We start from the raw sequence: 16374 nt of genomic DNA on the forward strand, positions 1-16374 counted from the left end.
AGGAGGAAGAACAGTGAGAGAGTAGACGAGGAAGAGGAGACAGATAGGGAAAGTGGAAGAGACGAGGAAAGAAGGGAACATAACAGAAAAAGAGGATGAAAGAGAGGGTAGAGGAGGATCTTAGGGAGGATGAGGAAGTAAAAGATGTATGGGAAGAGGAGGACTAGGAAGAGGAAGAAGAAAGAGAGAGACTAGAAAAAGGAGGAAGAAGGAGAGGACTGAAGAGATGGAAGGGAGGGAAAAACATCAGGAGTCATGAGGGAGGAAGAGGAAGACCAGAATGAAAAGTAAAGGAGGAAGAAGAAAAAGGAAGAGTAGAGAGAGAGAGAGAGAGAGAGAGAGAGAGAGAGAGAGAGAGAGAGAGAGAGAGAGAGAGAGAAGGAAGAAAGAAAAGGAAGAGAAAAGAAAGGGAAAGGAAGAAAATAAAAGGGAAGAAAGCGGAGAAAAAAGGGAAGAGAAAAGATGGAGGCGAAGAAGAAGATGGAAGGAAGGGAGGAAGTTTGTGTCAGTGGGTGGGCCCTCTTAGTCTCATTACCATCCACATCATTAGCAAGGGTGGCAAGTGAGCCGTCGCACACATGGAGGAAGAGGAGGAGGAGGAGGGGGAGGAAGTGGAGGGGGAGTAAGATGATGAGGAGGAGGGGAGAGAGGTTATAAGGAAGAGGAAATCGAAATGTTGGAAGCGGTTGAGGAGAAAAATGAAAAGGAAGAGAAGTAGGATGATTGGGGGAAGAGGAAGAGGGGGAGAAGGAGGAGGAGGAGGAGGAGGAAGAGGAGGAAGAGGACAAGGAAATGCAAGAAGACGGAAAAACGAACCTGAATGAAAGGAAAGGGGGAAATGCAAAGAGAAAGGAAGAGGAAAGAACAAGAAGAATTAAGGACAATATAACAAAGCAAGGAAAAGGAGAAAGAGAAGGGAAAGGAAGGAATATGAAAAAGGAAAAATACAAGAGAAAGAAGAAGGAGTTACTTTTGCTCTGCCTCCTCCTTTCTTTAGTCTCCCATGTATCTCTTTCTCCACATTTCCGTTTTCTCCGTCAGCTCTTCTCACCTCTCCTCTTTTTTTTCCATATGTCTCTTCCTCTTCCTGTTCATCATCATCATCATCATCATCATCACCTAAATTCACTTTACACTATACGTCTTTCATCATCATCATCATCGTCATCTACTTTCACAATTTTCCTCTCGCATCATCATCATCATCATCATCATCATCATCATCATAATCCAATATCCCATTCTTCTCTTTTTACTTGTACACACACACACACACACACACACACACACACACACACACACACACACACACACACACACACACACACACACACACACACACACACACACACACGCACAGTAATTTGCCACCCAGGAAATCCATCTCCTCTACTAACTCGCCGTGAAGTAAACTCTAATTATTTCGAATGTGTCTTAACAACTTCGCGATGGCGATTTAGTCCCTCATTAACATTTTTTTTTTTTTAGTTTTGTGACTTTAATTTTGCTACCTATGGGCGATTATATTTTTTTATCATTGGAAAAATTTTTGAAATGGAAAAATGAAAGCTTTAACTAAGAAAAAAATCCTGTTCTAAGTAATAATAATTTCGAGATAGTAATGTTGTACTAAAAATAATAAAAACAAATAAAAAAAATTAGTAAAATAATAATATAAATATGTAAATAAATGAAATAAGTAAATGAAATTAAATAAAATAAAATAATTAAAAAATAATAAGGAATGTAATACGACAAGTAAAATAATTAAATAAAATAATTTAATAAAATAAATCAGTAACACAGTAGTCATCGTTGTCTTCTTCCACTTCTTCCTTCGTCGTCATCGTAGTCGTCGTCGTCGTCGCCGTCATTTTCGTCTTCGTCGTCGTTGTCGTCGCCATCATCTTCATCTTCTCCTCCTCCTCCTCCTCCTCCTCCTCCTTCTTCTTCTTCTTCTTCTTCTTCTCCTCCTTCTCCTTCTCCTCCTTCTTCCAATCACATTCTTCGGCATATCCTTCTCGTCACCTGTTCGTCTCAGTGAGCATAAACAAACACACCTTCCTTCCGCCCCCACACTCATCTACGTCACATTTTCCGACGTTGCTATTTCCCTCCTGCTGCGTCATCTCGTATTTTAATCTAGATTCTGCTTTTCTTTTTAATTTTCCTGCGAAATATCTAGGTTAGCTATCCCTTTCTCTCTCATTCGTTTTCTGTTCTTTTGCGTTACCTCATTCACTAGTAGTTTCTCGTTCTTACCTCGTTGTTTTTAGGTATGTTTCTTTTCCTCATGTTAATTACCTTTTTAGACTCTCCCTCTCTCTCTCCCTCTCTCTCTCTCTCTCTCTCTCTCTCCCTCTCTCTCTCTCTCTCTCTCTCTCTCTCTCTCTCTGTACATTCCCCATTTCCAACCAACCCTTCTCTCTCACGCCTCCCTTTACCATACCCCACCTGCCTGCCTTCCCCTCCCCCTCCCCCCTTGCTCTCCCACGCCCCTCCCTTCTCTATTCCCCCCCTCCCTCCAGTTCCGCATGACGTCACACCTTCCCCGTGACCTGACCACATGACCTGACCAAAGACGGATGAACGAGGGAGGTCAGTGTGTATAGGGACCAGAAATTTCACAGATTGAGAGAGAGAGAGAGAGACAGAGAGAGAGAGAGAGAGAGAGAGAGTTTTGCGTATGATTTTGTCCTCTGTGTATCATGCTTTGTGTGTCTGTACCTGTGTGTGTTTGCAATTGCATGTACGTATTTATATGTATGGATATATATGTAGGTAAATATGAATGTATCTGTTCCTATTTTGTGTATGTATGTATGTATGTGAGAGAGGCTGTTTGGTGAGGGGTGAGGGGTGATTGGGGTGTCGTGGGGTGAAATGGGTTGATGTATAGATGGGAAGGGGTGAGAGGGGTTATGTTGGGGTGGGATAGGAGTGAGTTGGGGAAGGGAGGGGTTGTGTTAATAGTGAGATGGGATGAGGTGTGTGTGTGTAGTAGTGATGTAATAGGGTGAGGTGAGAGTGAAATGGGGTGACAGGGAGTGATTATGGTGGTGGTGTGATTGTGGTGGGGTGGTGGTGGTGGTGTGATTGTGGTGGGGTGGTGGTGGTGGTGTGATTGTGGTGGTGGTTGTGGTGTGGTAAGGGGCACAAGGGGTTAATAAGCATCCCCCCTCCACAGTGACACCTCCCCTGACCTCTCCACTAGGGAGGTGTAAACAACGTACCCCTGCCCTTGATTGTCACGCTCTGTTGCCACCCAATGACACACACACACACACACACACACACACACACACACACACACACACACACACACACACACACACACACACACACACACACACACACACACACACACACAGCAGTGACACGTACAATCGCAACCAATCACAACCATCGACACACACACACACACACACACACACACACACACACACACACACACACACACACACACACACACACACACACACACACACACACACACACACACGTAGCTGAGTCGCAGAAAAAGACAATGCTACTGCTCTACATCCCTTCAAGATCACCTCTTCGTTCCTAGCACAATATTCGAGTGTTAAAATATTGTCACAGCGGAGCATTCAAGATGGAGGGATGGCAATATTAGGCCAAGTTAGAGTAAAAACAGCAAAATAATTAACCCACTGACCCCGAGAATTCATTTTATGGGTTAATTTTCGCCACCTTCATCAGATCCTGCGAGACGGAAAATATTCTTAAAATCATAGGACAGTTTTCACCAATGTCTTCAGGGCAACGGAATTCTCTAGATTAATTTCCTTCTAGACTGTCTGATTTAGTTTAGGAAAGACCTAGATAAGGAAGGGGACTGAGTCAACTTTAATCTTGCGAGAAATTACGGGAATGTATGCGAGAGGTGCGTGCTTGTCAGGAGTGAAGAGGCATCATTGCCACTGCTACTTTATCCCTCATTATCCACCATCGCAGCAGCCGCCCTCCCTCCTGCCCGTCCTTTCTTCGTAAATTAGTATGTTAATTCCGGGATCTCCTCTCCGGCTTAATATTGCCTTCATCCTTCGCCTCAATACGTCTCTGGAGGTGTCTTTCCCCGTTCACCCAATTACCCTGAGCATCGTAATACCTCGCTCTTGTCCCCTCACCCTAACTCACAAACCATCCCCTCTCTTCCTCTCTGGCTCTATTTCTCCATCTCTCTCTCTCTCTCTCTGTCTTACACCCCTCCGTCACTCTTGCCTTGATGTGTTGTCTGTCTGTTTCTGCGTCTGTCTTTCCCTGTGCGCCCATTTGCTTGTCTATCTGTCTGTCTATCTGCATCATTCACAGATATATACATAAATTACTTTCTCTTTTCCTTTTTTTATACACGTCAGACAAATAATATGTCTCTCTGACTTGGTTCTATTTCTCTTTTTGTCTTTTTTTTTTTCTCATGGCTTAATGCCCAATTATGCTAAGAAAAATCGAAAGCTGGCAACCTGCGCAAAATTATCTCTTCAAAAAAAAAAAAAAAGTTAAAACGAGCAAGAATAAAGGACCTTTTATTTCAAGATGCCTGGACCGACTGTATTTAAAAGACTGGAGGTCATAGGCAGAGGGAAATGCAGATTCAGGTAGATAATTCAGGAGTTGACTAGGTGCACAGAGGAAGGACTGAGGGGCACCGCTTAACACTTGCTTTAGAGAGATGGACGGAAAAGGAGTGAGTCGGGTGTGTTACTAATTGCACTCCCCTCTCTCTATAACTCCCCCTCCCTGTAATTTCCCCCTTCCCCCCTCCCTGTAACCCCCTCCCCTCTCCCTATAACCCCCTCCCCTCTCCCCATAACTCCCTCCTCCCTCCCTGTAACCCCTTCTCCCTCCTCCGTTAGCCTCGCCTGGTGTGGTTTAGCTTCATGACACCCTTCAGCCTCCCATGACCCCCCTCGCCACGCCCACACTAATTTGACCCCGTAGGTGGCCACGAGGGGGTCACAACGCTCCCCCCCCCTCCCCCACCACTCTGCTCCCTCTCGCACGCCAGGTCACGCCCCGGAGGTCAGGCCAGGAAACGATGTGACCCTTCGCATGGTGTGGTGGGGATTGGGGTAATATGTGGGGCAATTTCCAGGGTTTGGTGAGAGTGTGACTATTAAGCTAAAAAGTCCATTGTAATTTTAATTTAACTTTCTCAGCTTCTTATAACTCACTCTCAGCTATCTATCTGTCTGTCTGTCTATCTATCTATAGCCAGACGCCCTAATCTCGTAAGGGGTGGCCACAAACAAATCTCCTCCATGTCGCTCTGTCCCATGTGATTTCGGTGCCTTCCCTACAACTCACACTCCCCCTCTCTCATATACCTCTCTACTCCATCGCTCCAACTCATTCTCAGTCTCCCCCTCCCTCTCCCCTCTCAACCTCACTCACATGCAGCTAAATGTCTGGCGTTAAATAGAATACAGCGCTAGAGTTGTTCTGACCATGAAGGGGTTAAGTAAAAATTGTGGAAAGATGACAGAAGATTAACAACAACGTATTCGACATAATAATAACCCTACATTAAACTCTGAATCATAATGTTTTGGGAGGAGTTAACACATTGAGAAAAATATCCACTAATATTGATAATTAACGCAATAGCATGACATTTGATGGGGTAGGCTGGACTAATTAGGCTTTAGTTAGTGCAATTAGAGGCGGTGATGATCCATAATAATTTAGTAATGTTGACGCTTCGATAATTAGTGAATTCATAACATTTACCATTTATGTTCGGGGTGAAAATATTGAGCATGGTATTATCAGAGTTACTATGGCAGTGATTATGGTCCTTAACAGCCCTAATCACCCCAATTAGTCCACCACGACGAAGACAGCAGATAGTTCACCCCCCGTCCCCCGCCTTCGAAGACAGCCGACAGCCCTGCCTCCCTTTTTAAGACATCCCCTTTTCTCAAGACAGGTAATATCCCAATTTTAAGACAGCTGATATACCCTTTTTCTCAAGACAGCTGACATCCCTTTTCTTATGACGGCAAATTCACTCAAGCAGGGTCACAACTTCATCTTTAGAAAGCCAATATAACTTTTTCTTTAGACAGCTAACAGTCACCCTCATATCTTTTTAATAGTTATCCCTATTTCTCAACACAACTACCACCCATTCCCACCCAACCTTCTTTCAAGAGAGACACACCATCCTCTCCACCATCCCCTCCCTTGCCCCCCTTCCCCACAGACAGCCACCACCCCTTTCCTTTATCTTTTCCAAACAGCCACACGCCCTTGCCTTAGACAGCCATCACCCACACCAAAGAAAGCTGACATTCTCTTCTACAGTCGATAGTAATTTCTTTAAACAGCCCCTTTCCTTTCCTTTATGCTACGAAGACACACTACATCCTATTCACCCACACTTTAGAAAGCCAACAGCCTATCCACCCACCCCAAAGACAGCCAACAGCCCTTTCTCCCAAGACAGCCCATCCCCTCCCAAGACACCCCCACCTGCACCCCCGTCCCCAGGCAAGCAAGTTAGCCAAAATATTAAATTGGCCGCAAAAGAGAGTGATGTGCCATGAAGCCTAGCCGACCCTATCCCTCAGGCCACTCATTAACCCCGCTAATTGCTGTGCTGGCGGCCCGGTTAGCCTCCCTAATGACGGTCATCACGCTCTTCAATACACCGCCAATGAGAACCGCTATTACAAAAAAAAAGGAAAAAAGAAAAACAAATCGCTGCATCAGGCTATATCAATTACCTATTTTCTTCCCTCCTTTGGTTTTTATGGGTTATTTACACAATGGTTTCTTCCTGTCACGTTTTTGATAAAGAAATAACGAAATATTGCAAGACGAGGCGATAATGATAATTGTTAGGGATATTGTGCTAATAATTTTTGTTTTCTTGGTAGTTGATGTACATATGTATATATTAAAACACACACACACACACACACACACACACACACACACACACACACACACGCTAAAGACTGTGGCGCATATAAAAATTTTGTCAAGAGTATATTTATGATTCTGGTGGACATAAACTCAAACCATAATAAAAGAAATACCCATGAAAGACAGTGAAAATAATAATATGAAAAAATGACGACAAATAATAATAATAATAATAATAATAATAATAATAATAATAATAATAATAATAATGATGATGATGAAGGTGCTGGAAGTGAGGGCTACATTTCAATAAGGACGGCGATAAAGCAGATAGTAAAAGATATTGAAAGGAAGAAGATGATAAAGAAATGATACAACTAACGATAACGAAGCCGAGAATAGATGATAATGATGATGATGACATACCCCCAGTGATAATGATGCAAAAATAATGATGATGACAGTGAAGGAAGAAGAAATGATGAGGAAAGGAAAGTATGGTGATGTGGAGATGAAGGTTGAGGTATGAGGGAGGGGGTGCGTAATGAGTGGGGTGGGGTTAGAGGAACTTAGAGGGAAATGAGGAGCTGGAGGGGAGAGAAGGAGAGGTTTGGGGGTTTGGGAAGTTGGAGGAGGAGGGGGAATGTGGGTCTGAGGGGTTGAAGTGGAAGGGGGAGGGGGGGCAGAGGATAAGTTTGAAGGGGGTCGTGGGTTGGAGGCATTGGGGTAAGTTTGGGAAAGGGAAGGGGTAAGTTGGAGGGGATAGGGGGTGGTGAGGCAGAGTCGTGAGGAACAATTGGGTAGTGTTGAGGGAGAGGAGGGGAATGGGTGGATGAAGAAGGGCGTGGCAAGCAAGAAGTCTGTAAAATGATTCAGGACTGGAACTTAGTATTTTCCTCCTGGATGAACTCTGATGTGATTTGTTTTAGAAATTGAATACTTCTACAAATACTACTACTGCCACCACTACTACTTCACATAATAATAATAATGATAATAATAATAATAATAATGATAATAATAATAATAATAGCAACGTGGAGTTTGTAAGTCTGAAATAATTCCTGTTCCCTCCGTTTTTCATTTGATTTCCCATTTTCTTTCCTAAATTATTGCATCTTTTTTACTTCGTTTTGTCCTTCCGTTCTTCTATCTTTCACTGTTTCCTTTCTCTCTCTCCATTTAGTGTTATCGCTCCTATTTATTTAACTCTACCATATCTTTCCTCTCTTTCCTCCTTGCCTCCTTATTTCCAGTCTATTATCAGTTAACATTGATTCATTCTTTTTTCCCTTAATCTCCTTAACTCATTTCACTTTCTCTCTCTCTCTCTCTCTCTCTCTCTCTCTCTCTCTTTTTTCTTTCCTCTTTTCAATCATTCCTCTCTCTCTCTCCTTCCTTTTCAACTCCTCACTCATTCCTCTCCCCCTCCTCTTCCTTCCCCCCTATCATTGCCACATCATTCCCCTCCCCGTCCTGCCTTCCAACCCAGCATGACAAGAGTGACAGTGTGATCTGAGCGGCCCTGTGGGGGGTGGGTGTTGGGCTGGGGGTCAGGGGGTGGGGTTGTAGGGGGAGGAGTGGGGTGGGAGTCGAGGAAAGGGTAGGGGTAGGGTGAGGGGGAGGATGGGAATATGGGTAAGGGGGGGATGGGGATAAGGGGGATGGGACAAGGGTGAGGGTGAATGTAAGGGGAAAGGCAAGGTGTATGAGTGGGGGAGGGTTGGGCGTCAGGGGGGAGGGTGTTGTGTAGGAATGGAAGTAAGGGTGGGGGAGGGGGAAGGGTATGAGTGGGGATGATAGTGGGGAAGCGGTAGGGGTCAGGGTGGGAGATAGGGATGGGGAGTGTGTGAGGGGAGGGGAGGGGTGAGGGACTCAAGGGACTGGGGTAAGAGTGAGGGGGTAAGTATAGGGATAAGGGTAGGGGTCAAGGAGGGGGAATGGGTAGGGGTGAAGGGAGGGGTAGGGGTGGGGGTTGACCTGGGCAGCCTGGTAATGGATGACGGTGATGGATGAGGCGGCACGGCATGTGGGGGGTGATGGGTGCTGGGGGTGGGTGTGGGGGTGGGTGTGGGCGTGAAGGCCTGTGGGTGGGCTGGCTGGCAGGTGAAGGTGAGGTTTAGTGGGCTGAGTAGTGGGTGTGGGTGTGGGTGTGGGGCCTCTGGGTGGGCTGAGTGGCATTTGTTGGTGATGCTGGGTGGAAGTTGTTTCGTTGGTGTGAGGATTACTGAGTGTGGGTGAAGGTGGTTGGTGGGGAGCGGCACGTGGGAGGATCTGTCTGACAGGTGTGGGTAGAAGGTACGGGTAGAAGCTGTGGGTGAAATTAGATGGTGGGAAAGGGCGTATAGATGCTAGGTGTGTTTGAGTTTGGGTGGGCGACAGGTGTGGGCGAGGGTGTGTGGGCTACATGGTAAAGAGGGGTGTGTGTGGGTGGTGACTAACAGGTGTGGGTGGATGATGCTGAATAGAGGGTGTGGGTGGGGATGGAAAGTGATGAGTGGATTGAATGCATATATGTATTGAGCAGGTGTGATGAAATTACTGTGAACATGCAAGGTGATGCTGAGTGGAAGGTGTAGATTTAGTTCATGTGTAAATGAGGGTGTGGAAGATGTGTTGTGGGTGGAAAGTGTGATGAGGTGAAGGTGTGTTAGGGTGGCAGGTGTGTGTATGGGTCGCAGGGCTGGGTGGGAGATGAGTTGTGGATTGGAGATATGATGAGAGGAGTGTGGGTGTGTGGAATGGGATGGGGGTCAGGTGTAGGTGAGGGTAAGTGACAGCTGTGGGTAGCAGGTCTGGATGGCACGTTTGGGTGTGGATAAGGGTGTGTGGTGGATGTGAGTGTGTGTGTATGAGCTGGGTAGAAGGTGTGAGGGGAGGTGGATAATGTATGTGGATGTGGGCGGGTGTGGGGTAACAGGTGTGGGAGTGTGTGAGGAGTTTTGATTTGCATGTGTGTGTGTGTGTGTGTGTGTGTGTGTGTGTGTATTGTGATGTGTATACATATATGAGAGTGTGAGGGTGCCCGCGTGTTTACATGTATGCGTTTGTGTTAATGTGTTCATGTGTGTGTGTGTGTATGTGTGTGTGTGTGTGTGTGTATATATGTGTGTGTGTGTGTGTGTGTGTGTATATGTGTGTGTGTGTGTGTGTGTGTGTGTGTGTGTGTGCATGTGCTTATGTGTGTGCGTCTGTGTGTGCGCACAGATATATCAGTTTTCTCTTACAATCAGTTAACAAATCAATAATTTTCTCTCTCTCTCTCTCTCTCTCTTTCTCCCTCCCTCTCTCTCTCTCTCACCCCACCAATCATTACATCCACTCTCACCCCCCCTGACAGATAACCTCATTTACCTAACACGCCACAATCATGAAGTGAATTTTATATCTGCCATAAATTTAGCCACCCCGTACCATTTGTCCGTGTCCCCCCCTCAACGCAAGCACTGGCCAGTCACCGTGTCTCCTCATTTGTCCTAGTGTTCTGTCCAATCGCTCTTTTCCATCATTTTGTTATGTCGCGCGTTTGGTCCTCATTTTGTCCTTGTTGGTTTGAAATACATCGTTGCTTATGACAGGAGTGTATTCTGATTTTGTCCAATGATTCTAGTTTCTAATATAGTCCTATGGGTGTAGTTTCTGTTTTTCTTCTCTTTTTTCTCTCTTTTCCCTCAGCATCATCCTTACAGTTCCTCTTCTCCCAATCTCCCTTGCAGTTTAACACCCCAGTACAGCTTCTCCCCACCTCCCCACCTAATCTTCTTGTCGTCTGCTCTCCTCCCCACTTCTGTATTCCCTCCCTTCATCCCTCTCCTCATTCCATAACTACTTCCCTCTCCCCTCTTTACTTCCCCATCAACTTATATCCTCTTTATAGTTTACGTACTTTCCAATCAGATCCAACTCTTCCCCATCCTTTTTATGACTCCCTACGGTCCTTCCCTTCATGTACCAATTTACCCCTTTCTTGCTTCCCTTCTCTCTCACCCTCTAAACTTCCCCACGTTTCATATCATCCTTACAAGTCCACCCAACTCTCTGCATATTCCCGTACCGAACACTCCAATCCCTGTTTTACCCAACCACCTTCCATTTACACGTACTCTTTACCTTCTCATATCCACTATAATCTTCCTCATCTACTCTGTCCATTCTTTTATTCCTCCCTCTCTCATTCTATTTCCCCTCCACAGTCCTTCTACCATCCAGTGTCATTCCATAAGCAATCCCAAATCACTAATTCCTCTCAAAATTCCGCCTCCTCGCTCCCTCTCATCCCCAAACACTCCCATCACTCTAATTCGCCACCACACCTCTCCCCTCTCACCCCATTTTTCTCCTAAGCGCTCCCCATCAATGTATCCAATTTCTGTTTTCTCCCCATTCACTTCTAAACACCCCTCACCTCACTATACACTCCCACAATCCTCCCTACTCTCACCGAAACCTCCCCACAGACTCATCATCCCTCAACATTTCCCCTCAACCTCTTTCTCCCCCTAGATCTTCTCCACCAACACTTTCCTCCCCTCATCCCCTCTCACTACTTCCTCCTCACCGTCTCATCTTTCTGTACTCCCCTTCTCGCCCCTTACTTCCCCCCAGACTCTCCCCACCCAGTCTTATTTCTCTGTTTTTCTCGCCCACCTCGTCCAACCTCTTAGACCCTCTCCATTCAGTCTGAAGTCTCCCTCCATTACTCTCCTCACCGCCTCTCACCCTTACACCTCCTTCACCCACCCTCGCCTCCCCTCACCCTCTCTCACTCCATAAACCCTCCCCCATCCAACTAATTCACCCTAAACTCCCCCCAGCATCTCTTCGCTCCCCTAATCCCTCCACACCCATTCACTACCCCAGTCCACTCCTCCCTTCACCCTAATATGCTTTCCCTACCCCTACTAATCCTCCCCCTCACAATCCGCCGCTCTCATCTCTCCCCACACTTTCTCACCCTCCGCTACTCCCCTCATCTCTGCTCGCACTCTACCAATTAATACTCCCTCACATTCCTCCGTAAGCACCCCACTCCATCTCCCCAAACATTACCCCTCTCAATCCATTCTTTTTCCCCTACATTCCTCCTCGTACCTCCTCTCACTCCCTCCCCTCTCACCCCTTTCATCTCCCCATTCACTCCCCACCCCGCTTGTTACCCCCTGCATTGCTCTCATTCACCTCGACTCCCCTCCTCACCCCATAAGCATTCCCTACCCTCCCTTCCCTCCACACGTATCCCCATTCATCCCCACTCCACCTCTTACCCTACTCATTCCCCATAATCCTCCCCCCTCCTCTCTCTCTCAACATTCCCCCACATCTACCTCCCACATTATCCCATCCCACCCATTTCCTCACGGTCCCCTCACTCCTATCCCTCCACCTCAGTATCTTTCCCCTACACATACTCCACACAAATCCCACTCCACTCACTCCCCCACTCCCCCCACTCCAGCACCACACTCCCCCCCACTCCATCACCCCACCACTGCAGTACTCATGACACTCCGTTCCCCTAATGACGAACGATAACACGCTCTTTATCTGATTTCAATTTATCTAAACAAGAGAGAGATTAAGGCTACAACCACGCCTGATGTGGATGTTGTTGCTATCGTAGTGATGATGATGATGATGATGATGATGATGATGATGATGATGATGATGATGATGATGATGATGATGGCACTATCTCTTGGTGGTGGTAGCTAATGTGGGTGGCGTTGTTATCGTGGTGATGCTGTTGATGGTGATAATAACAATAATAATACTAATGATGATGATGATGATAATGGTGGTAGTTACTAAGTGATGCTCTCTCTCTCTCTCTCTCTCTCTCTCTCTGGTGGTGTCAGTGATTATAATAATTTGCTCAAGTATATGGTGTGATGTTAATGTTATACTTTGCTTTGGTAATGTTTGCGTGGTTTAGTGATGTTAAATGTGTATGTTAATCTTGGGACAGAAGAATGTTGTTAGTGTTTATATCCCTCTGTTTTGTGTGTGTGCGTGCGTGTGTGTGTGTGTGTGTGTGTGTGTGTGTGTGTGTGTGTGTGTGTTTAGTACCGTTAGTTACTTTGTGTTATATAAATAGTGCTATGTTTCTTGCAGATGTAATATTTAGTGCTATCAGTTTTAATAATAATAATAATAATAATAATAATAATAATAATAATAATAATAATAATATACTAATAATGATAGCAACAAAGCTAATACTAATATTAATACCAATACTTCTAACATCATTATCATCATCATCATCACGATCACCAGAGTCAAAAGCAAGACCTCTTTTCGACAACACATCTTGCGTACGAAATAGTAGGGTCGGTGCAGCACGTCCATCCTCGCAGAACCTAATATAATAAGTAAATAATCACAAGAAAAACACCTTGAAAAACGAGATGATAAAGGATTCAGGTGTGTATTGATGAAGAAACAGGATCATGGCAAGAAGAAAATTGAAGTTGAGTTTCTGACGCATCTTAGACAAAGAAGGTATTTTTTTATTTATCTTATTTATTCATTTATTTATTTATTTATTACTGAATGTGAAATAGTAGAAAAATTAGGTTAGGTGTGCCATACCCTCGTCGTATTTTATTTCAAGTGTAATTTTGCTATTATTATTATTATTATTATTATTATTATTATTATTATTACAACTACTACTACTACTACTGTCAACATCATCGTCATCATCATCATCATCATCATTATTATTATTATTATTATTATTATTATTATTATTATTATTATTATTATTATCTTTCGCAATTCATCCTTTCAGCTACCAACAGTGTGAATTAGCAGTGTATATATCGAATTATCTTTACTTGTGGTCTGTGTTCCAAGCCTGTCTCTTATCGGCATCGTTTCTTTCGCTAACTACCGCCTGCTGTAACGAGGTGATTATCTATGGGACCTGGCAATCTGTCTTCCTCCACATCCTAATCTTATCTCTTATCCTGATTGCTTTTTCTTTCTCCTCCCATTCTGATTGTTTTTCCGTCTCCTAACTACTTGTGTGTTTGTGTGTGTGTGTGTGTGTGTGTGTGTGTGTGTGTGTGTGTGTTGATGATTGTGATAGGTTGTGTTTTTACGTGTCACTGCTTTTTATGTGTTAATATTTATCTGTGATGTGTGTGTGTGTGTGTGTGTGTGTGTGTGTGTGTTAATGACTGTGACTGGTTGTGTCTGTACGTGTCACTGCTTTTTGTGTGTGTAAATATCTATCTATCTGTGGTGTGTGTGTGTGTGTGTGTGTGTGTGTGTGTGTGTGTGTGTGTGTGTGTGTGTGTAGAAGTGATTATCTCCCGGTATCAACACACACTCATTACCACTACTAACAGGCACTAATGATCACCAGGTAGCCGCCATCCAATTAACCGTAATTACGCTGGCAATCGGTCGAGGAAAGTCGCGGACAAGAGTATCGTTCCATGTTACAGTCGAACAATTATAAAAGCGGAGCATAATATTCTGGAAAATCTGTTGGGCTACGAAGGTTGGGTATCTGAGTTTCGTAAGTCATCGTTCGCCGTTTCGTTAGTTTTCGTAGTAGTAGCAGGAGTAGTAGCAGTAGTAGTAGTGGTGGTGGTGGTGGTGGTGGCAGTAGGAGTGGTAATTGTAGTCGTATTAGTGGTAGTAGTAGCAATAGTAGTAATAGCAGCAAAAGTAGGAGCAGCAGCAGCAACAACAACAGTAGTAGTAGTAGTGGTAGTAGTAGTAGTAGTGGTAGTAGCCCCAGGTTCCTCTGAAACGTGAGCCCGGTGGACTGCAGATTGAGGTTACTCTTTTTCTGCAGCCCACCGCTCTCCTTTTGAGGGATAGGGAGAGGGCTGAGGGAGCAGAGAAACGTATCAAAATTTTCCCAAGTCAGTGATAGTGGTGCTGGTGATAGTGGTGTTGGTGATAGTGGTGTTGGTGATAGTGGTGCAGGTGATAGTGGTGTCAATAGTAGTGGTGCCAGTAAACATGTACAGGCACTTATGGTGTTGGGAATAGTAACATTTCTGATAGTGGCATAAGTGAAAATGATTGTGTTGTTAATGATGGGGTTAGCAGTAATGGAGCCTATGTGTTTTTGGTGCCACTGAAGGTGGTGTTGGCAGTAATGATCCTGATGGTATGGTGTTGGCAGTAGTGGTGTGAGTGGAAAAGACATCAGAAAGGAATTACATCAACACTGCCTTGGTCTGCGTTTACATACACCTCAATCTAAACCAGCTGCCCTGTTCATTATCCTCCAAGTCCTGTTCATCCCTTACGCAGTTGCCAGAATTATTAACTAAGCTCCGGCTGTTATTCCCTCCCCTTCTTACTATCTTCCAATAATCCCTCTCCCCAGTGCTCAGCTATTTTCATCTCTTCCCTCTTTGGCTTTCTCTCTCGCCCTCCCTCCCTCTCTCTTATGTCTTCCACTGTATCCCGTCTTCCGTTCTTCTTCTTTATCTTTCTCCCTTTATTCTGATTCATTCTGTCGCTCCCTTCCCTTCCTCTCTTGCGCTTCCATTTACAGATTTCTTCTTACTTTAATTTTCTCTGTTTTTGTTTGTCTGTCTATCTGTTTCTCTCTCTCTCTCTCTCTCTCTCTCTCTCTCTCAATACGATATAAGCTGTTTCCCCTTCTGTCAATCCTCTTTCCCATCTCTCCCATCCTGCGCTCATTCTTCCATTTTCTCCTTTCCCCTCTTTACCCCCTTCCTTCCTTCCTTCCTCTCTTCTTTCTCTACTTTCTTTTTTTCTTCTCTTCTTTTCTCCCTTCCTCTCTTCTTCCCTACTACCTAAATCCTTCCTTCCCCTCTTTCTTTTATCCTCTTGTTTTCTCTCTTATTCTTAGTCTTCTTTCTGTCTTTCTTTTCCTTTCTTTCCTCATTTTCACTTTCATTTTCTCAATTTGTGTCTTTCTCTTTCCTTCCTTGGCCCTTCCTTCACTTACTTTTCTCCCTCCTCCCCTCTCTTATTTTCTCTTGATTTATTTCTCTCCTTTCCTCCCTTCTTCCCTCACCCCCTTTCACCTCACTTCTTCCTTCTTTCCCTTTTTCCTTCGTCCCCTTTTATCCTCTCCCTCTCTCCTCTCTTCTCTCCCTCTCTCCTCTCTTCTCTCCCTCTCTCCTCTCTTCTCTCCCTCTCTCCTTCCTTCTCTCCCTCCCTCCTTCCTTCTCTCCCTCCCTCCTTCCCTCCAGTGATCCCTTGGTCTATGAATCTCCCATTGCCACACCCCAACCCATCCCCCTTCATTATTCGCCCCGCCCTCCTCTCATCCCTTCACCCCCCTACCTCCCATTACTTCCCAGTCCCCCCTCTCCCCATCACCTCATCTATTGTCTTCTATCCTCACCCCTCCCTTATTCTATCCCCCTCTCCTCACCCCTACTCTCTTCCCTTCCCCTCTCTTCCCTCCCCTCATCCTTACCCTCATTCCTTTTCTATCCCTTACCTTCCACTCCCTTCCCTTGTTCTCCTCCCTCTCAC

General features: G+C 45.0%; 1 protein-coding gene across 1 annotated transcript in view; it reads left to right on the plus strand.

Annotated features, from left to right (window-relative positions):
- LOC145414519 (uncharacterized) overlaps positions 1-16374 on the plus strand; it is a 239615-nt gene that overhangs the window by 215200 nt on the left and 8041 nt on the right. Inside the window, exons 7-9 of the mRNA XM_080284042.1 lie at positions 9206-9211; positions 10920-10944; positions 14831-14838. Of these exons, the coding sequence (XP_080140168.1) occupies positions 9206-9211; positions 10920-10944; positions 14831-14838 (39 nt within the window). The remainder of the gene's footprint in view (positions 1-9205; positions 9212-10919; positions 10945-14830; positions 14839-16374) is intronic.

This window comes from Coenobita brevimanus, chromosome 100 (assembly GCF_032717465.1).
Source record: "Coenobita brevimanus isolate Jiangsu-jjx chromosome 100, ASM3271746v2, whole genome shotgun sequence".
Lineage (NCBI taxonomy): Eukaryota > Metazoa > Arthropoda > Malacostraca > Decapoda > Coenobitidae > Coenobita > Coenobita brevimanus.